The following is a 22,060-nucleotide window of genomic DNA, read 5'->3' as shown; positions in this document are numbered from 1 at the left end:
TAACCACTGTGCCACCGTGCCACCCCAACCCGCAAGTTTACTTAATTTACTCATTCATAGGATGTCACTGGTTGGGCAAACATTTATTGCCCATACCTAATTGCCTTTGAACTGAATAGCTTACTAAGCCATTTCAGAGGGCAGATGAGAGTCAACCACACTGCTGTGGGTCTGGATTAAAATGTAGTCCAGACTGGTTAAGGATGGCAAATTTCCTTCTTAAAGGACATTAATGAACCAAATGGGTTTTTACAAAAACCGATGATAGTTTTCGTAGTCTTGAATGCTGTGTGTTTTTCAGACAATCAACCACCTGGTCAATAACCAGAGGCTATAGATTTAAACTCATTGGGGAAAACGATCTGAAGGGGCTGGGGGAAGAAGATTATTTGACCCAGAGAGTTGTCATAATCTGGAATGGCCTTCCCGAGGACATTGGTGGAAGCCTATTCCGCAAGTAACTTTAAAAGGGAGTTGAGGGTACTTTCTTTTTTATTGGTACTTTTTGGAACCGAGTAAAAATTTAAAATTTCAAATGAAAAGATCAAACTCAAATGAAGTCCAACCATGGTCCCACATGAGGGACAAACCAAAGATGGGTACTTGAGGATGAAGAATTTTCAAAGAATAAACGAGGGTGTGGGAGTAAACATATCTGCTCTTTTAAAGGGCTGGCAAATGCACATTGGACTCAGTGGCCTCCTGTATGTTTATATGATGGTCGTGATCTTTTTTCCCCATATTTGCGCCCGCTAAAACCCACACAAAGTGATGATTCTACATTTACAAAGCATGGTGGGAATGATTGTCTGATTCAGATAGAATGCTCTATAGGTTAATTCGTGTGGGACTGTGGCCCATTTAAGAGGCGGCTGTTCATGGGTCACATGACCCTCCTGGAGCCTATCAGGAGGAAGCATGCAAACCAGCACCAATCTTAAGTTAAGGCACGGGTCCTGATGGAAGGGAACCTCTGGTGTGGGACTGGGAGCCAGTGGAGCTATGCCTGCATTGAGCTTATTTTGTACTTCGATTTATGTTTCCTTCAGTAAGCCACTGTTGTGATTCAAAGCTTCCTCATTGCATTACCTCGCGCCATAACAATTAGCAACTATCTTTTCCAACACAACTGAAGAAACAAGATATTGATCTTTCTTTGCAAAACTTAGAAGATGTTATTGTTACTCTATTAGGGAAAGAAATATGAATGAGTACAGGAGTGGTGAAGTCTTTCTTCAATTGTATATAAGTTTGGTTAGACCACACCTGGAGTACTGTGTGCAGTTTTAGTCCCCTTACTTCAGAATGGATATTATTGTCACAGAGGAAATGGAACGAAAGTTCACCAGACTTCTTCCAGGGATGGCTGGACTGTCTTATGATGAGAGATTGGGCAAACTGGGCTTGGTTGGAGAGTCTAGAACCAATGGGGCACAATTTCAAAACAAGGGGAAGTCACTCAGAACCGAGATAAGGAGAAATATTTTTTACACAGTGGGCTGTGAATCTTTGGAACTATCTACACAAGGGGGCTGTAGATGCTCAGGCATTGAGTATGTTTACGGTAAAGATTGATAGATTTCCGATTAACAATAATGTAACAGGTTATGAAGTTAGTGGGTGTAAATGGCATTGCAGTGTCCAATCAGCCAAGATTGTATTGAATGGTGGGGCAGATTCGATGGGCTGAATGGCCTCCCTTTGTTCCTACATTCTTCCTATGTTCCTAATGGTTTTTGATGATTAGGCATAAGTTGCAGGAAGACTTCGGGGGAGATTCTCTGTTGCCACTAGCTGCAGGGGGATTGCCACTAGCCCATTGAATTGGGCATGAGAACTAAAACGGGATTCTTGCCAGGCATCAAAACTGTTGTGAGTCTCCCTACCCACAACGCTGGCCTCGATCAGGTTCTCAGCCAGGTTGGCACTGCCAAGGAATGGAGCCTGAATGGCTGCCATCCTGAAAAGGACCCCTTTATTCTCACTCTCTGTCTTCTGCCAGTCAGCCAATTCTCTATCCATGCCAGGATCTTATCCTTAACACCATAGGCACTTAACATCTTTAAAAGTCTTCTGTGTGGCATCTTGACAAAGGTCTTCTGGAAATCTAAATAAATTGCGTCCACTGTTTCTCCTCTATCCAACTCCCTTGCTACCTCCTCAAAGAACTCTAACAGATTTGTTAGACATAACCTGCTCTTGATAAAGCTGTGCTGACCCAGTCCTACTTTATCATGAACTTCCAACTACTCCGCAATCTCATCTTTAACAACGGATTCTAAAATCTTGCCAATGACCGAAATCAGGCTAACTGGCCTATAATGTTCCGTCTGCTGCCTCCTCCCCTTCTTAAATAGCAGTGTTGCATTAACTATTTTCCAGTCCTCTGGGACCCTCCCTGCCTCCAGTGATTCCTGAAAGATCACCGCCAATGCCTCCACAATTTCCTCAGCTACCTCTTTTAGAATCCTGGGGTGTAGTCTATCTGGTCCAGGTGATTTATCCACCTTCAGACCTTTCAGTTTCCCCAGAACATTCTCAATGTCAACCTTCTCAATAACAGTATCACACTGCTGCACTGAACGTGTCAAGTGCTACCTCTGAAGAAAGTTGGTATTTCTGTTGGGGCTGTTTTTATAACAGTCACTTTGTCAGCATCGTTTATGAATTGATGTTTGGAAATTTAAAGTTATTTTTTCCACACAAACATCATGGGCATTGGGGCAAAGGGCGTTGCTGAACTCCTGCAGGCTCAGTGCAGAGTCAAAGCCTAATCTGTACAAAACACTAAAGTGAAATGTGGTGGCCAATTGTACTTAACACATTTGTCCATGATTCAGAAGGCTGTGGGTTTGAACCCTATCCCAGAGGACTGCGCACACTTGCCGGAATTTTACCGGCACACCCATCCCAAGGCTCACTGAACAGAATTCTCTGTTGACCTTGGGTAGGATTTAAGAGCCTTACCCGAGTGAAGTTGTTATTCACCGGCAATTAGCTAAGGTGCCATGCCTGAGCCGCTACCAAGGCTTATCCATTACTTAAATCCATTTCAATCTCTGGGATGCAGCTACCATGTAAGTCGTTACAGATAAATCTGACAGTGTATGGAAAAAATTGGCAGACATTTTTGAGAAAGAATCAAAGGCTAATACTCTAGTGCAGTATTGAGGAGCATAGTGGTGTTTTTCAGTTAAGATGCTAAACTGATTTGATGTCTGTCCTCTCAAAGAAGATAGTTTTGCATTAGTCAAAAACAGCAGAGGATTCCTAACCAATGTTTATCCTTCAGCTTAGGATCTGGTTAAAATAGAAAACAGATGTCATTCTCACATTGCTGCTTGTGCGAGCTTGGTAAAATAGTTGCTGAACTTCCGACACTGCAACAATGACAATCCTGCAAAGCTACTTCATTGGGTGTGAAGCATTTGAGATGTCTGGTGGTCATGATTAGCGCGATATAAATGCAACTTTCTTTGTCCCAATTATAATCACAGAATGGTTACAGCACAGAAAGAGGTCATTCAGTCTATCATTTCCATTCTAACTCTCTAGAAGAGCAAGTTACATATCCCCATTACCCACCAACCCCGCTGATCCTTACATCTTGTTCCCATTGGTCACACTACATCCAATACAAAGTTGCCACTGGTTACATTCTAACGGCTTCCAGGTCCTCCGGTTTCCTCCCACAGTCTGAAAGATGTGCAGGTAAGGTGCATTGGCCATGCTAAATTCTCTCTCAGTGTACCTGGACAGGCACTGGAGTGTGACGACCAGAGGATTTTCACAATAACTTAATTGCAGTGTTAATGTAAGCAGTGTTAATGTAATGTAATGCAGTGTTAATGTAAGCATACTTGTGACACTAATAAATAAGCTCAGGGCAAAGATAGTAGTTAACTCTGGGAAAAGCCAGAGCACCCTTGTGAGGAATCCCTGGAGCAACCTCTCACCCTCGAGATGCCATCCTCGAACCACGACTTATTCATTACTTAAAACAAGTCAATACCTCGGATACACATGACTTGTAAGTAGTTACAGATAAATCTGTATGGAAAACATTGACAGGCATTTTTAAGAAAAAACAGTTTTATTGTAGTTCTTTATTATTCAACGCACTGGTCTATAATTAAGCCCTCTTTGAGAGAAGCAATCATACCAGTTCATACAATTATTATTTATACCGAGACATTACATTTAAAAAGAACAAAAAATACCAATAACAGATTAATGTTTGTACATTTAGTATTAATGTTTCCAAATGAACAATACTAGTAACAAAAATGCATTAACTGTGCAACGCAGCTGAAATACAAAGCGAAACAGGCAGATTATATTTCATATTTAAGCCAAAGAAGTCAACCTCTCACAGCTATACAGAGATGAATCAATAGCTTAACATAATTACATTTTAACTCTCTGTACAAAAAAATTCATAACTTACCAAAAAAAAACATTTGTACAAGGATAGACAATAGCATGCCTGTCGAACAAAGTCAACTTTGTGACATTTGGATTGAAATATGTTAGTGAGTGTCTTTTGTTTCCTTAACCTTTACATTGGGTGAGTGCGCCCCTTCCCCACCCTTTGCCCGGTGGCAGCACGGCAGAAAAACAAATGGAACGGCTCTGCTCCAGCCTTTGGCAAGTCGCAAGTGCTGAAGCGAACCAACAGGCAACTCGTCGGATGTGGAAAGACGTAGGCTTGAACAATGGGGGCAACGTGACAAAGCGAGACAGAGAGAACTGGGCTCGCCGGGATGTCCTTGAGAAAGTCTCTTTTGAGTAGGCAGTGCATTTATCAACATTTGGCAGTAACAAATCAGGAGGTGCGCTGATTCCTTTTTCAGAATGAAGTTTGGATGAGGAAAATTGAAAAAAAAAGGCTTGAAAAGGGAAGGTGTTATTTACAATGACTGGAGTGGAGATACTTGATGAGACTAGCCCAATGCAGAAAAGGAATAATTTAACAACGGTAAGACTAAAAGGCTTGATAATTGACACACTTTTCCAAAACTAATCAAAACCTAGCCGACATGGTTTAATGTCAGAAATTATCTGCTGATTCAACACAGCATTTGATTTCACTAATAAATAAAATTTCCAACTTGTAGTTTTATTATATAAAATGTCTTCGGTCTGGTTTAAAAATGTAAGAAACACTAATGCTTCAATGTACCTAAACATCACAATGAATGAAAATATTTTAAGATGTGAGCCTTGTTTTGCTACATTTCATTACTTACAAGATGATATTATTAAAGATGGCCTCCGTCCTTGACGGTGACACAGAGTCTATGCTGGCAACAAACCTCTGAAGAACTTGCACACTTGGTCTCGAAACTCCTTCGCCCAATTAAACATGATTTTATAAACCAGCTTTTGGAAAGCGTTCCTGTTTTTGTTTACAAAGAGGTGACCCCGTGACTCTCGCTCTTGCAGATGCCAACAGCGGACGGCCTATGTGCGAAGTGCTCGTGCGAAACTCACAGCAAGAGGAATGTTCCAGCACCTTGGGTGAGACCCTAAACTGAGGCCAGTCTGCCCTCCCAGGTGGGACGTAAGTGATTCCGTGGCGATATTTCGAACAGGAGTGAGGTGTCCTGGCCAACATTTACCCTTCAATCATGCATCATAAAAACAAATTATCTGGTCATTGTCACATTGACGCTTGTGGAGCATTCACAAAGGACAAGTTGACTGGCCTTGCTTTTCTACATTACAATAGTGACGGTATTTCAAAAGTGCTTCATTGGCTGCAAAGCACTTTGTGCTGTCCTGAAGTCATGAAAGGCGCTATATAAATGAAAGTTTTCCTTTTGTCATACAGTTGGCTCCTGGTCTATTGTATATAAATTCTCCCCACAGCCATTTGCAACTAGCTTATCCAGTTAATGGACAAGATTTTTCACACTGCATCATAAGTAATGTTGAAATTTGGATTGCATTTTTAAAAATAGAACGCACTCATTGAAAGGTGTTTCCCTTACTTACTTCAAGTTTCCAATTTATATCATTGTTAGGCAAAATATAAATACCCTGTACTATATTCTTTCTCCTATCAAAAAAACTTTCTGCATTTACTGTTTAATGTGCAATTCTGCAACAGTAAATGGTTGCAGTTTAAACATAATATTAAGCACCTGGAGCTTCTGAAGGAATTCCTTACAGTCAAGCTTGGAATTTTCATTACCCAATCTTTGATCCTTTGGAAGTATAAGACACTATTTTTAGGATATATAATACTCCCTCTGATTTTAAAGTTTCATTTCTAAGATTTGTTTTGAACTATGTTTGAGACACTTACTTCTGTTTTGGAATGCAATTAGCACTTAATCTTAAGAAAGTGGTGATCTTGTATTAGATCTAAATTCATCGGCACAAACCAGGGCCACTGTGGCCACTTTCACAATACAACACATCACCTACAGTTTTTAATCTGACCACTGACCAGCCATATCCACATACTGACAGCTGTTGCAATTTTGAATACATTTAAAAATGCCCTTAATTGCTTTGAAGCTGGAACACCATTGTCTTGAAGCCTGAACAAGAGAAACTAGGGTTTTTGTATTGCTTGTCACCCGAATACCAAGAAAGAATTCTAAAGATAAAACCCATGCACCAGTCATTGGTACTTGCTGACCTCCCTTGACTCTGAGTCCACCCATAACTCAACCTCAGGCATCTCTCTGTGGCCTCTCCCTGTCCTTATCTCTCCAACCTTCTCCACCTAATATGCCTCCAGTTCTGACCTCTCATGCACCTCCAAATTCAATCAAGAGCAAAATGTTGCAGATGCTGGAATCTGAAATAAAAACAGTCAAGGCTGGAAAATCTCAGCAACTCTGATGAAGGATCATCCTGACCCGGAATGTTGGCTCTATTCTCTCCCACAGAGGCCGTCAGACCTGCTGGCATTTTCCAGCATTTGGGGCTACAAGGATCAAAGGATATGGGGGGAAGGTGGGGATCAGAATATTGAATTTGATGATCAGCAATGATCATACCGAATGGCGGAGCAGGCGCAAAGGGTCAAATAGCCTATTCCTGCCTCTAGTTTTTATGTTTCTGTTTATGTCCCAATGCTAAACACTGCATCGCTGGCAGTCAGGTCTTCAGTTGGCCAAACCACAAACTCTGCAATTACCTCTTTAAAACTCCAAACACCACTACTTCTCACCCCTTAAGCATCTTTTAAAGTCTTGACTGAACTTTTGTTTGCCCCTATTGATGTTTCCTTCTTGGACTCAGTATCAATTTTTCTTTTGATTCCATCCTTGAAGTACCTTACGATGATCTTTCAGAGTAAAGGTAATATATAAATGATGTTTAGTCTGATGATTCTGATATGAATAACTCCTTAACTGCAATTGTTGGTGATGAACAGATAACAATGATGTCTCTGTGTGTTTTGGTGTACCCAGGCCTTGGATTGGGAGTTTATTCTGCATCGCAATAGTGGCAAAGAAATTCTTACGTAATTTTAAACTCGTGAGTATTGTACATGCATAATTAGAATTTGTACTTTTTTGCATGTACAGTGATTGCAATGGAAGTGATTTCATATTGAGCTTTTAATTATGTAACATGACTGGCACTTATATAGGGCAAATTCAATATTCAAGAGGCAGGTAGATCTAGCACTTGGAGTGAATGGGATCAAAGGTTATGGGGAGAAAGCAGGATTAGGCAACTGAGTTGGGTGATTAGCCATGATCGTAGTGAATGGGGTAGCAGGCTCGAAGGGCCAAATGGCCTCCTGCTGCTCCTATCATCTATGTTTCTACATAGCAGCAATGTTCCTAAGGCTTTGGACCATGTTCCATCAGTTTTGATGAGATATTATAAGGGGAATGATCAAAACATTATTAAGGCGTGAAGTTTTAAGAAGGCTTTTGAAACAGGTTGGGATGAAAAAAACTAAAGGGGTCAGAGAGCGTGCAGGGGGAAGGTTATTGCCCTACCAGATATTGTCAAATATAGGAGGGAGAAACCAAACTACATTGGAACAACACCAGAAAAAAGAGGTTGCCAGTGGCAGAATATGTGTTTGGGGACTTTGAGAGATGAGAAAACAATGACATTCAGTGTGACGGGGAGATGGGGGGGCGGGGGGTACGGGTGGAGGAAATAGCTGTGCATGAAGTTATGGGAAAAATTAGAATTCAACGAGAGGTATTGTGGATAAGGGATAAATGTTTGAAACCTTTGAAGATTGCAGGATAGAATGTGGAGGATATGTGCTCTGGACAAGTTGGGGCGGGATTTTATGACCTTGCTCGGGAAAGGCTTGTAAAATCCTTTTTTTTAACAGTACAGCACAGTACAGGCCCTCGAGGTCAATGGAGGATTCCATTCTGCGAGCCTTGCCTGAGCTGATTCCAGGGTGAGCGAGGCAGTAAAATTCCGGCCATGGAGTTTGTGTTAGGTCCTCAGCAAGGAGAACATTAGCAGAACATTGAGCCTCTCTCTGCACTGCAGGGATTCTATAATTAGTCAAGTTTAGTCTGAGGGGATAAAGACCGTGTGTGAAAGCTTCAGTGACTTTGGAGATGAGGTGAAGATGAAGGGGGCCACTTCTGTGCTGTCGCCGCTGAGCTTATGCATTTTCTCTCAAGATTCATCCTGAACAGCGAGAGGATATGGCATTGAGAGCTAGAGTGCAGGGTTTCTGCTGGGAACTGAACTAGGTGTCCTTGGCCTCATCAAAGTTGAGCTGCTGATGGGTCTGGCTTATTTCCACCTTGATATCAGACAGGTTACCAAACCAGACAGCAAAGATTCTGAAACCAAAATGGTGATAGAGTGAATAAAGCAAGTTTGAAAAGCATATGTGTGGGAGTCTGACCCATGATCATAGGTAATGTTCATGAAATGTCCTTACTCAGAAAGTGGTGGGAATGTGGAACTCATAAGTGGTTGAAATGAATAGCATTGATGCATTTAAGGGGAAGACAGAGAAACACATAATGGAGAATGGAATAGAAGGAAATGTTGATAGGTTTAGAGGAAGAGTGTTGTGGAGCATGATTGGCATGGACTATCTGAGCTTGTTTCTGTGCTGTAGGATTCTATGTCATGTTTCCAAGAGGCGGCCTCAAAATGAGCAATAGAAGGTGGCTAAAAGGGTGGATGGAATGGTACCCAGAACAGAGGAGCAGATGGCAGTGTTGATGAGAACTAGGCCTATTAGTGGCAATGAGTCAGGGGAGAGGCAAGGGAGAGTGACATTGAGAAAAGATTGAAATTTCACTCTCTTAGATTCCAAGACATGCCAATGAAGCCATTTACTTTTGAAAATTCTCATTCACTTATTATTCCCTATGTTAGCACATAATCAGTCAGTGGCATATGTGTTACATTTCAAAGCACCATAACATCAGTTTGGAATGGTTCAAATAGCTCCCTCATGATATTACAATGTTGTCTTCATTACATGATAAAGCTGCTTAATTGTTTTTGCTTCATTAGACTTAAAAGTAACTTTTGAATACATTAGAATTAGTTTTTGGGATGACCTTTGAAAAAATTGCAGAAAGGAAACAGAGGGATATTGAATGTCTGCCCTTGTAAATAATACATTCCTCAATGGAATGTCCTATTTCATCCACATTATTGTGTCCTGCCCAATGGGTCAAGCCTTTGTACACTGGAGTGCAAATAAGAAGCTGTTCTAAGGCCAGTAACTGCCTCTTACAGCTGGACCTATTAGACGGTCATGTCCCTTTTCGATGACCAGACTCACATAGCCTGAAATTAGAATGTCCTCCGGCGAGCTCTCTGTCAGAGCCTGGGCAAAACTTGAGACAAAGTCTTAACAGTTTGCTAATTAATGGCTGGAGCACAGGGGGTTCAGTTGAGTATTTATAATGAGAAATCATGGGGTAACTATGGTTTTCCATAAAGCTTGCCAAATTGCCTTCAGGAATCAGGCAGAATTCCCAAGAGTTTTCCCTGAAATTTGTTATATAGTAGATGGAGAGGGTGCATTATCTGGCAGGTAAGGCAGTAGACTTGATGGCCTGTTCCTATCCTTCTTATCTGTTGGCCATACTAACAGAGCAACCAGAGCTATTATTTGTCCCCCACTTAATATGATTGAGTAACTTAAGCCCTCAGCTTGTCTTCCCCTGTCTAAACCTATTTGTGGCCTCTTCAGATAGAAAATGCATAAGCATAGATGTCTAGAGCACGGGAAAAGGCCCTTCAGTCCATCGATTCTGTGCTGACCAAAGACAAACCCCCCAGCTATTCAAATCCCATTTTCTAATAGAGCATGAATCTGAGGCCAGCACAATTGTATTGCAGTTGAAACATTTCTGAGGCAGTCCACTGAAATGTTTATTTTGTAGAATGATGGTACAGAAAGGATTCTCTTCAGCCCATCGTACCTGTGCTGGCTTTCTGAAAGAGCTAGCCGCAAGTTCCACTCCCTTGCTCTTTCCCTGCAGCCCTGCAGATATTTTCCGTTAGAAAACATATATCCATCTCATCAAACTGGATCTTTAAATCTCTGCCTCAAAGGTTAAGAGAATAGCTGCTACAGTCACACTATCTCTGCATCAGAAGGAGAGAGTCAAGCCTTTTCACTGTACACCACACGATCTAGCTGACCCAGACTGGGATCACCTCATATAAGTACATTGTTTTGTTTCCTTCCACTATATTCACATACATAAAAATAAATTAGGTCTGCATGTCTTGTGTCAGAAAGGCTTATGGTTTGGAAATAAATGATTGAGTAATGAGCAGCAAAGGCAAGGAGCTATGCAGGTTCAATACTACATCTTTTTAAAATAGCAGTCATATCCAGGGAATGGAAAATACCAACGATTTGAGACTTGCCAATGATTGTGGCTGCAGGTTGTGTTGCTTCTGTCCCCATAAGTTAGCTATCTCCTATTAAACTTGGCTGTGCTTTCAAACGGTAATAAGGCACAGACAGATTTGCGTAACTGGATCTTTCTGATGTCTGCGTTTGTGAGATATGAGCATCATTAAAGTATCTGGCGTGCGTTTTTCTTTAAGATTCCGCTGCGTTGCATTTTTCTTTTGTAGCTCGACCAATATTGACATGTGATGGACATGACGTGAATGATAATTGCACCTTTTACCAGATCCAGGCGAAGGAATGCTTTAAGGACAACTAAATGACACTTAATTCATAAGAACTGATATCGCATGTTACGATTCGAGCTATAATCGCCTCCAGCTGGCTACAAAAAAACAACCTCAGATGAGATTCTTGTTAAGTGAGTAGGATTCCTTCTGCCCTTTATTTCAGTTGTTCTAAGCCAGGACTTTGATGGAACTTGGCATCACAGATCCTTGTCAGGTCTGCACAGTCAGCTGGGAGAAAACTTTGATCCCTACACTGTGAGGCATCTGTGGATGAGCATTTGATGCTTCTTTCTGAACTTTCTCCATTATCAAGGTAAGGCGCCAATCCACATATCTAAAACAGTCCTTTCACCCGCTTAAAAAAAAGCATTGAGGAACTCCGGATGAGAATGTTAAAGGTGAGTTACTTCTATAATGCAATTCCAAGCCCTTTCTTTTAAGCCTTTCATTCAGAACCTTTGACCTTTGCACCTTCTCCCTTCTTTCTGTCCCTGCCTTAAATTTTCAACTTGCAAGTCATTTTATCTGCAGCGAGTGAGTTTTCTTTTTCCAAATTTGGTGGTGGGTTGACACGCGTTAGCTCAACAAAACAAAAAGGAATTGAGAGGCTACAAAAGGAAAAGATCTCCTGGAATGGAAAATGAAAGATAGTTGGATGTTTCCGATGATTTCGCCAGGTGAATTTGAAAGGTGGATTCCCACCTTGGAGGATAAAAACGGCCTCAGTTTTTGGAGTCATCCTAATAAATGCTGAGGCTATGCCCAGGGAATTCTTCCTTCACACACCATCTCGGTGTTAGGACTTGCATCCTAATAAATATTCTCAAAAAAAAGTGCTTGTGATCACAAATCTCTAAGGCATACCATACAACATGTAAGATGATGAGTTTTCACTCGATGGAAAACAGAAACAGAGCACTTCAATTTAATGCACAATTTTCCATTTCTACCTGTGTCGGCTTTTCTCTTCACTTCAAAAAGAAGGTACAAAATACAGAGTCAAATGACTCCACCGTTTACATGTCAGACTCGCAGTTTTGACCTTGTGCCTCAGTCTGACCCCCTTCAGAACTGTCACAAAGCAGCATGTCCTTCACATGGTCTGGGTTACCCAAAGTGCAAGCAAACGCAACGAGGAGCTCTTCGGGAGCAATGCTTTTCGGGGTCGTCCAGCAGTAACTCAACCATACTCACTCCCCTCACGAGGCATTTCTTCTTTGTCTCTCAGGCACTCTTTGTTTCCACCTCAAACGTGGCCCTCGTTTGTCTTGACCCCTAGGCAGTGTAGAAGGCTGCGGAACGCCTCAGGACTCTGTCGTTCCAAAGATCGAAGAATTCGATGGAGTACAGTGGAAACAGACAAGCACAAAACGTGTGATGTTGGCGCTTTTTATTTTCTTTCGAAGTGCTAGGCGTGGCTCCTCTGACGGGAAGACCGTCAGCCAGCTCCGTAACGTTGTCACGAGTCTGAAAGATAGCTGGAGGAGACACATCGGCGGTGACTCAATGTGGAGCCTTGGAGTGGCAGGGGTTCCACCAGTCGTGATCCTGGCAGAGGTAGAGATGGAAATGCAAAAAAGGAGCGCTTAGCACAGTCACTATAATAAATGAGATTCGACCCTCAGCCAATGCAGTGCCTGTCGAGTGTACCGAACCAAGGTAGTCATGTTGCTGTGCTGTGTTAATGGTCCCATCAGTGTGTCCAGCTCATGGAAAAAATCTGCAATGAAGAAAAGGTGAACAATGAAATGTCACTCTCACGCATACTAGAGCAAACTGCAATCCAAAATGCCCTGAAATCTTATAAGCCCCCAAGAAATTACAAAGGGTTGTGAACAAAGCCCAGTCCATCACAAAAACCAGCCTCCCATTCATTAGCTCCATCCACACTTCCCGCTGCCTCAGCAAAGTAGCCAGCATAACCAAAAACCCCATGCACTCTGGACATTCTCTCTTCCACCTTCTTCTGTCAGGGAAAAGATACAAAAGGACACGTACCAACTGACTCAAGAACATCTCCCCCGCTGCTATTAGAGTTTTGAACGGACCTAGCTCATATGAAGCTGATCTTTCTCGACATCCTAACTGTGACTGCATTCTGCACCCTCTCCTTGCCTCCTCCCCTATATATTCTAGGAATGGTATGCTTTGTCTGTATGGCTCAAGAAACAATACTTTTTGCGTATTCATATGTGACGACAATAAATCAAATCAAATCAAATCAGTAAAGGTGAGGCGGTTAAACACCATTATTGTAATGGTGTTTTATTATTGTTACATTTCCCTTCATTACCTGGTAGGCTGCTTTATTTTAAAATTCTTTTCTAAGACAGATCATGTTTACACCTTGTGAATCTCTTTGATGTTGCACTTTACAGCTAATTTGCAATTATCTGCATTTAATGAAATACATTTGATCGATATTATCTCATGTTAATTCTCAGAGCAGGAGTTGATATCATTGAGCCTTAACTGCTGTGCAAACAACATTACTCATCTATAATATGCCTTGATAGAAAACCTCTTAACTTTAAACTTTTAATTAAATATCACAAACAACCGCTCAAGTGCTTTACATGTTCAAGCATAATTTGGTTGGAATTCATTTTTTTTAAATGAGATTTAAATCCTATTTCACTTGCTGGGCTGGGACTGGAGTGATTCATTGAAACAAATTCATCTGACCTGTGGGAAGCACAACTGAAACAGAGGATTATACCTCTGACATCCAAACTGTTCCAAAGAAATACAGAGAGGGCTGTGTCAGTATAATATTCCATGTAACAAATTTCAAATCAAAAATGTTTTCTATTTTAAAAAAATATGAATTAGACATTTGAGTTTGTTTTAATTTTTTTGATTCAAAATGCAAAGATGAGAACAATCTTCAAATCAAGTAAAATAAAGTTAATTTATTAGTATCACAAGAAAGGATTACATTAATACTGCAATGAAGTTGCTGTGAAAATCCCCTAGTCGCCACACTCTGGTGCCTGTTTGGATCAACGCACCTAACCAGCACATCTTTCAGATCGTGGGAATAAAGCGGAGCAAACCCTCACAGACACGTGGAGAATGTGCAAACTCCACACAGAGACTCAAGCCGGGAATTGAACCTGGGTCCCTAGCTCTGTGAGGCAGCCTTGCTAACCACTGTGCCACTGTGTTGCCCAAATCAAAATTAAATCTGAGTGAGGTTGAACAAAACTGTTGTATTGGTGTTATATTTGATCCTGAGATGAGCTTCTCACCATATATTCATACCATCTCTGAATCATTGAATTCCTACAGTGCAGAAGGACCCCACTCAGCCCATCGAATCTGTACTGACCACAATCCTGCCCAGGCCCTATTTCTGTAACCCAACATGAGAAATCCTAGCTAGTCCCTTGACACTGGGGTCAATTTAGCACGGCCAATCAGCCTAACCCGCACATCTTTGGACTGTGGGAGGAAACTGGAGCACCCAGAGGAAACCCATGCAGACACGGGGAGAATGTGCAACTCCACACTGATAGTGATCCAAGTTGGGAATTGAACCCAGGCCCCTGGCACTGTGAGGCAGCAGTGCTAACCACTGTACCACCGTGCTGCCCTTCTGAATCAAATCTCCCAGCTGCTCTCGACTCGATGGGCGAAATGGCCTCCTTCTGCACTTTAGGGATTTCATGGTTGTGTAGCGATTCTAAAACTGATTTTTTCTACCTTCATAACATTTCCTAACTCTATCTCTGTCTCAACCCATCCCCTGCTGAGACCTTCACTTATGCCTTTGTCCCCTTTAGACTTGACAATTCCAATGCACTCCTGGCTGCTCTTTCACATCCTACTCCCTGTAAATCTGACACCATCCAAAAATCTCTTTCCTCTGTCCTACTTGATTTTGTTGCTCAGGGTCTCCTTCTAGACTCTCTCCCAGTAGAAGGAGTAGCTCCACTACACCTATCCTCTCAGATCCATTTTAAATACCTCAACCGGATCACTCCTCAATCTCCTCTATTCTTGGGAATACACATTTTTTTTTCAGTTCTCTGTCTGGTGGCAGCTCTGACCCAGAGTGCCGTGACCTCCACTATGGGTAGGACGAGGAGAAAGGACCCCAATCAATCTCAGCTGAGACAGGGATTGAACTCCATGTTTTTGGGAATCAGTCTGATCCCCACTAGCCATCCATCCAACTGAGCCACCCAGACCCTGTAGAAAGTCTGTGTTGCTGCAGTGACTTATATTTTTACATGGATGTTGCAGCTTGGAGCTATGGATAGTTGAGGCTCCAGTTTCTTTTCCATCACTTGGCTGACCAGGAACTTTCTCCCTTGTGTGCTGGAAGGATTGACAGGTTGATACTCAATGGGCGGGATTTTCCGGCTGCGTTCATCCCAAAACCGGAAAATTCTGCCCAAGACCTCTGTATGGCCCACCCTCTGCCCACTATGATTCCCGTGGCAGGAATGGGAAAATTCCCCCCAACTTGTTTGGCCACATTATGAATGCACCTTCCTTGGTCATCAGGCCTCGGAGTGGGACTTGAACCCAGAGATTTTGACTCAAAGGCCCTAATAAGGCCTCATTTTTATTCAGTTAATCACCATAAATTATCCCCTCGATCATTCTGATGCTACTGCATCAGTACATTTCTTACTGGGGGCTGTACCCACAACTGAGTATGATTCATATTAATAGGAAATACATACATTGCTTCAGCAATAACAGAGCTATGAAGGAGCCTGACCTCTATTCTCTCTGGCCAGCTTGTCAGCCGTGTCCCAGTGCTCGTAACTCCTGAGGATGTTGTTGGTGATGTTGACGTGGCTGGCAGCCATGTGGTGGATCCGTTGCGGAATGCTGATGGTTGCTGACGGTGAGGAGCCGGTCGTACTCGTGTAACTCCCGTGGGAACCAACTGAGCTGACAGGAGACGGACTGGGAGACAGTGGGGAGGCTGTTCCTGTGGTTCTGCAAGAAGGGAAATGGAAAATGTATCATAGTCTGAGTTTGCCAAGTAGGTTCTACTTCCCTTGGGATGTGGCGGTGGTGGCTGGCAAAGCTAGCGTTCACTTTGCATCCCAAATTGGCCTTGAGAAGGTGCTGGCGAGTCGCCTTTTTGAACCGCTGCAGTCCATGAAATGTAGGCACACCCACAGTGCTGTTAGGGAGGGAGTTTCAGGATGTTGACACGGTGACAGTAAACACAGTTGCAAGTCAGGGTGGCATGTGGCATGGAGAGAAGTTTGGAGTCAGTGGCAATGTCCCTCTGCTATTCATGCCCTTCAAAGTGGCGAAATTTTCAGGTTTGGGAAGGGCTGTTGTGGTGACAGGTTTTTTTTTGTTCATTCATAGGATGTGGGCATCGCTAGCTGGGACAGCATTTATTGCACATCCCTCATGGCTTGCTTGGCCATTTCAGAGAGCAGTTAAGAATCAACCACATTGCTCTAGGTCTGGGGTCAAGTGTAGGCCAGACCAGGTAGGGATGGGTTTTTATGCCAATTGACAATGGTTTCATGGTCATCACTTGACTTTTAATTCCAGATTTTTATTGGATTCAAATTTCACCATCTGCCATGGTGGGATTTGAATCTAGATCCCCAGAGCATTACCCTGAGTCTCTGGATTACTAGTCCAGTGACAATACCACCATGCCACTACTTCACCATTTGATTTAATATGTTAAACTGAGACCCCTTCTGCTCTGAGGCCGAGGTCAAAAGTTTCAGGGTGCTATTTTGAAAAGGTTATCTCTGGCGAACTGTTATCTCTGGTGTCTTTGTCAATATTTATCCCTCAACCAACATCACTAACACACACAATCTGATTGTTAGCACTATGGGATCTTGCTATGTGCAAATTGGCTGTGACATTTCCTATAGTATGATGACACTTCAAACAGTACTGATTGGTTGCAAAATGTTTTGGGACCTCCTGTGGTTGTGAAAGTGGCTACATAAATACAAGTTCTTTATTCTTTAGGTGACATCGGAAGGACAAAAAAGTGACCTCAATGTGGCCAGGTCACAAATAACTCTGGCAAAACAAATAGAATTCCTATAATGCAGAAGGAGGCCATTTAGACCATTGAGTCTGCACCAATCACAATCCCACACAGGCCCTATCCCCATAACCCCATGCATTTCCCTAGCTAGTCCCCATGACACCAAGGGGCAATTTAGCATGGGCAATCCACCTAACCTCACACATCTTTGGACTTCGAGAGGAAATCAGAGCACCCAGAGGAAACCCATGCAGACATGGGGAGAATGTGCAAACTCCACGCAGACAGTGACCCAAGCCGGGAATTGAACCCGGGTGCCTGGCGCCGTGAGACAGCAGTGCTAACCACTGTGTCACCCCATTCACTTGATAAGAAATTTGCAAGCGAATTGAGCAAGTCTTCAGCATCAGCAGCAGTGGTGATGTGGCCTAGGATGAACTCAAGGGTTGGCCAGAGGGTGGAAATGGGGACATGGCAGACAGATTGAGAGGTAATCCATGGAGAGAAAGTCGATCGACTGATGCAAATCCAGCTTGCTTACGTCCTTGTAAACTTGATGTAATTAGGAAACAAACAGTCATGAAGGAGGAAGCAGATGGTGCTGAACCTGTAGGCAGTCCTTTTGTTCACTATGTCAGTGGGTTGCTCTGGTGATCAATACATTAAGCAGCTTTGGAGAACTCAGAGGAGTTTGATTAACATCCTGATGTATGATTTTATTTTATGAATCAATCAGAATTCTGTTATTTCCATTCATAATAATTACACTCCATCCCTTCTTATTGGCTCTGACAGGGGCCTAGGATGAATGTTGTATTGAAAAACATTTAGACCAGATTAAATCCAGCTAAATTCTCAGTCATCATTACAATCACCGAGCTTCGTAAAAGTGGTGGCTATTTACCGATCAACCGTGACACGGATTGCTTTCAAAGGAGATCCTAACATCTATCAATAAAATATGCACCAGTCTTTCAGCAAATGTAAACATTGTGACTCGGAGTCTAAAGGTCGATATTAAATTGAAAGATGGAACTCAGGAGGTGAGTAAATCACATTAACTGTTGACAATTCTCCTTTATCGGAGGTAGCCTGTTACTGCAAGGTTATAGAAATTCCCAGGACAGGAGGGGAAAATGAAATGATTGCATGTTAAGTGTAAAAACAGTTGTGAGTGGAAGTGGCCTGGGACATGTGGCCATGTCCCGAGAACAATGGCCTCAGCTCCCATTGAACTCAAAGCCGCAGGCAGCTGAGAAAGGCAGCTTGATTCATAGGACCAGAGATTCCAGTAATATAAAGAACAAAGAACGGTACAGCACAGGAACCTCGGCCATCCAAGCCTGCACCGATCACATTGTCCTACCAAAACCAGCCGCTTGTATCCTTCTATTCCCCGTTTGTTCATGTGTCTATCCAGATAAGTCTTAAATGTCGCTAACATATCTGCCTCAACCACTTCACTTGGCAACACATTCCAGGCCCCCACCATCCTCTGTAAAAATCTTCCTCCGCACATCTCCACTGAACCTTTCCCCCCTTACCTTGAACCCCTTGCAATTGTCATTTTTGTTCTGGGAAAAACCTTCCAATGTTCACCCTATCTATACCCCTCATAATTTTATAAACTTCTATCAGGTCGTCCCTCAGCGTTCGTCTTTCCAGGGAACACAATCCCAGATTATTCAATCTCTTCTCATAGCTAATACCCTCCATGCCAGGCAACATCATGGTAAACCTTTTCTGTACTCTGTCCAAAGCCTCCACATTCTTCTGGTAGTGTAGTGACCAGAATTGGACATTGTATTCCAAATGTGGCTTAATCAACATTTTATTTAACTGTAACATAATTTGCCATCTTTTATTCTTAATGCCCCATCCGATGAAGGCAAGCATGCCATATGCTTTCTTCACCACCTTTTCCATTTGTGTTGCCACTTTTAAGGATCTGTGGACTTGCAAGCTCTGATCTCTCTGTGTGTCTATGCTCCTGATGGTTCTGCCATTTATTTTATAGCTCCCACTTGAATTGGGTCTACCAAAATGCATCACCTCACACTTGTCAGGATCAAACTCTACCTGCCATTTCTCTGCCCAATTTTCCAGCCTATGTCCTGCTGTATTCTCTGACAATCTTCGTCACTGTCTGCAACTCCACTAATCTTAGTATTATCCGCAAACTTGCTAATCAGACTGACTACATTTTCTTCCAAGTCATTTATATATTATATATAGCCGAGGTCTCATCACTGATCTCTGCTGAACACCACTAGCTACAGCCCTCCATTCAGAAAAACATCCTTCTATCGCTACCTTTTGTCTTCTATGGCCAAGTCAGTTCTAAACCCATCTAGCTAGTTCACCCCGATCCCATGAGATTTAATCTTTTGCATCAGCCTGCCAAGAGGGACGTTGTCAAACGCTTTACTGAAATCCATGTAGACAACATCCAAAGCCCTTCCCTCATCAATCATTTTTGTCATTTCATCAAAAATTCATTTGAATCAGTGAGACATGATCTCCCTTGTACAAAACCATGCTGTCTGTCACTAATAAGACCATTCAGTTCCAAATGTATATAGATCCTATCTCTAAGAATCTTCTCCACCAAATTCACTATCACTAATGTCAAACTCTCTGGTCAATAACTACCAGGGTTATTTTTGTTACCCTTCTTAAATAATGGGACAGCACTGGCTATCCTCCAATCCTCTGGGACCTCACCAGTGGCAGACCGGGAAACAATAATTGCAAACTGATGATGTATGCTGTCATTAATACGCAAATCATCCACCAATTTGCGCTGAAGAAGAGATAACGCAAACCAGCCTCCCATCATTGACTCTGTCTACATTCCTGTTGGCTCGGAAAAGCAGCCAGTATAATTAAGAACCCCACACACCCTGGACATTCTCTCTTCCACCTCCTTCCAATGGGAAAAAGATACAAAAATCTGAAGTCACGCACCAACCGACTCAAGAACAGCTTCTTCCCAGCTTCTTCATCAGACTTTTGAATGGACTTACCTTGTATTAAGTTGATCTTTCTCTACACCCTAGCTATGACTGTAACACTACATTCTGCACTCTCTCCTTTTCTTCTCCACAGTGTACTCTATGAATGGTATGCTTTGTCTGTGTAGTGCATGAGGAACAAACTTTCCATTGTATCCCAATACATGTGACAATAATAAATCAAATCAAATCATACCAAATACACTGTGATACAAATCACCACAAGCTGCTGGACATTTGCCACTGTTCCACTGTTAACTTTGCAAAAACTGCCTCATGCCCTTAACCTCCCTGTGAGTTTCATGAGGTTGCTGCATTGGAACATTCTTTGTCCATTCAACACACCACAGGACGTTAACTGGACCAGCCAAATAAATAAATAGTGTGGCTCCAAGAGCAGTTCAGAAACTGGCAATTTTGTGGTGAGTGACTCATCTCCTGCTTCCCCAGTGCCTGTCCACCATCTATAAGGAGTGTGATGGAACACTCTCCACTTGCCTGGATGGGTACGGTTCCAACAAAACTCAAGAAGGTTGACACCATCCAAGACAAAGCAGCCCACTTGATCAGCACCCCTTTCACCACCTTCAACATTCACTCCCTCCGCTACCCACGCACAGTAGCTGCTGTGTCCCAGCCACAAAACACACTGCAGCAACTCAACAAGGATTCTTCAACAGCACCTTCCAAACCTGCAAGCTCTACACCTCAGAAGGACAAGGGCAGCAGGTGCATGAAAACACCACCACCTGCAACTTATCCTCCAAGTCATTCATCATCCTGTCCTGGAACAATATTGCCATTTCTTCACTAATACTGGGTTGAAATTCTTGATCTCTTTAGCACTGTGGATGTACTACACAACATGGACTGCAGCAGTTCAAGAAGACAGCTCACCACCACTTTCTCAGGGAAAATTAGGAATGGACAATAAATGTTGATCTAACTAGCGGATCCTGTAGAAGAATAACTAAAACCTCATGCAACTAACATCTTGAATTCCTTTTTAACAGCTGTTAAAAATTACAAATCAACTTCTCCTGCCTCAGGAATTTTCACAGTAACTTTGCCGCAGCATTTACGTTAGCCTATTTGTGACACTAATAAATAAATAAAATTAATAAATAAAATAGAAAGTGGGCCATCAAAAATAAAAGTTTATTTATTCGTCACAGGAAGTCTTACATTAACACTGCAATGAAGTTATTGTGAAAATTCCCTTGCTGCCACATCCGCCACCTGTTTGGGTACATTGAGGAAGAATTTATCATGGCAAATGCACCTAACTAGCACATCTTTGGACTGTAAGAGGAAACCGGAGCATCCAGAGGAAACCCAAGCAGACATGGGGAGAATGTGCAAACTCCACACAGACAGTGACCCAAGCCGAGAATTGAACCCAGTTCCGTAGCGCTGTGAGGTAGCAGCGTTAACCACTGTGCTACCATGTCGCCCACATTATATTTGTGAGGTCTCATTCTGTGGGGTAGTGAATTTCATTCAGAGATTTCATGAATGTCAAATTTTAATTTTTTCATTGTAACTTTCTAACTTTTTGTTTCTTAATCCAACCCTTCCTTCCCTCTCTGCACCTGATTTGACATTTACTTCATTCCCTCCAATCTATTCTCATTCTTCATGGATGTGTTTTCGAATCATTTCAATCCCATTTGTCAGTGAGGTAGACTATTGGTCCCATGGTTCACCAAGGTTGCTGAGGGAGGTTTCCGTCCGCGAACCACCACCAACTCTCAATTCCAGCAGGCTGGTGAGGAAAAAAATGTTCATCACTGGACACGCACCAGGAAAAAAAAGTCTTGCATTTCTATAACACTTTTCATAATTACCAAATGTCTCAAAGTGCTTTACAGCTGATGAAGTATGTTTTGAAATGTAGTTACTGTTATAATGGAGAAACATGGCAGCC

General features: G+C 42.4%; 1 protein-coding gene across 2 annotated transcripts in view; it reads right to left on the bottom strand.

Annotated features, from left to right (window-relative positions):
- Positions 1 to 4,096: 4,096 nt before the first annotated feature.
- Positions 4,097 to 22,060, bottom strand: part of aff2 (AF4/FMR2 family, member 2) — a 473,840-nt gene continuing 455,876 nt past the window's right edge. For both annotated transcript variants that reach the window (XM_080187812.1, XM_080187813.1), the window contains exons 20-21: positions 15,860 to 16,083; positions 4,097 to 12,847 (exon numbers count right to left, since the gene is read on the bottom strand). In XM_080187812.1, the coding sequence (XP_080043938.1) occupies positions 12,726 to 12,847; positions 15,860 to 16,083 (346 nt within the window). In that variant the 3' untranslated portion in view covers positions 4,097 to 12,725. The remainder of the gene's footprint in view (positions 12,848 to 15,859; positions 16,084 to 22,060) is intronic.

This window comes from Carcharhinus amblyrhynchos, chromosome 4 (genome assembly GCF_965287045.1).
Source record: "Carcharhinus amblyrhynchos chromosome 4, sCarAmb.v2.hapA, whole genome shotgun sequence".
In the NCBI taxonomy this organism is placed as follows: domain Eukaryota; kingdom Metazoa; phylum Chordata; class Chondrichthyes; order Carcharhiniformes; family Carcharhinidae; genus Carcharhinus; species Carcharhinus amblyrhynchos.
This window is presented reverse-complemented; position numbering and strand designations above follow the sequence as displayed.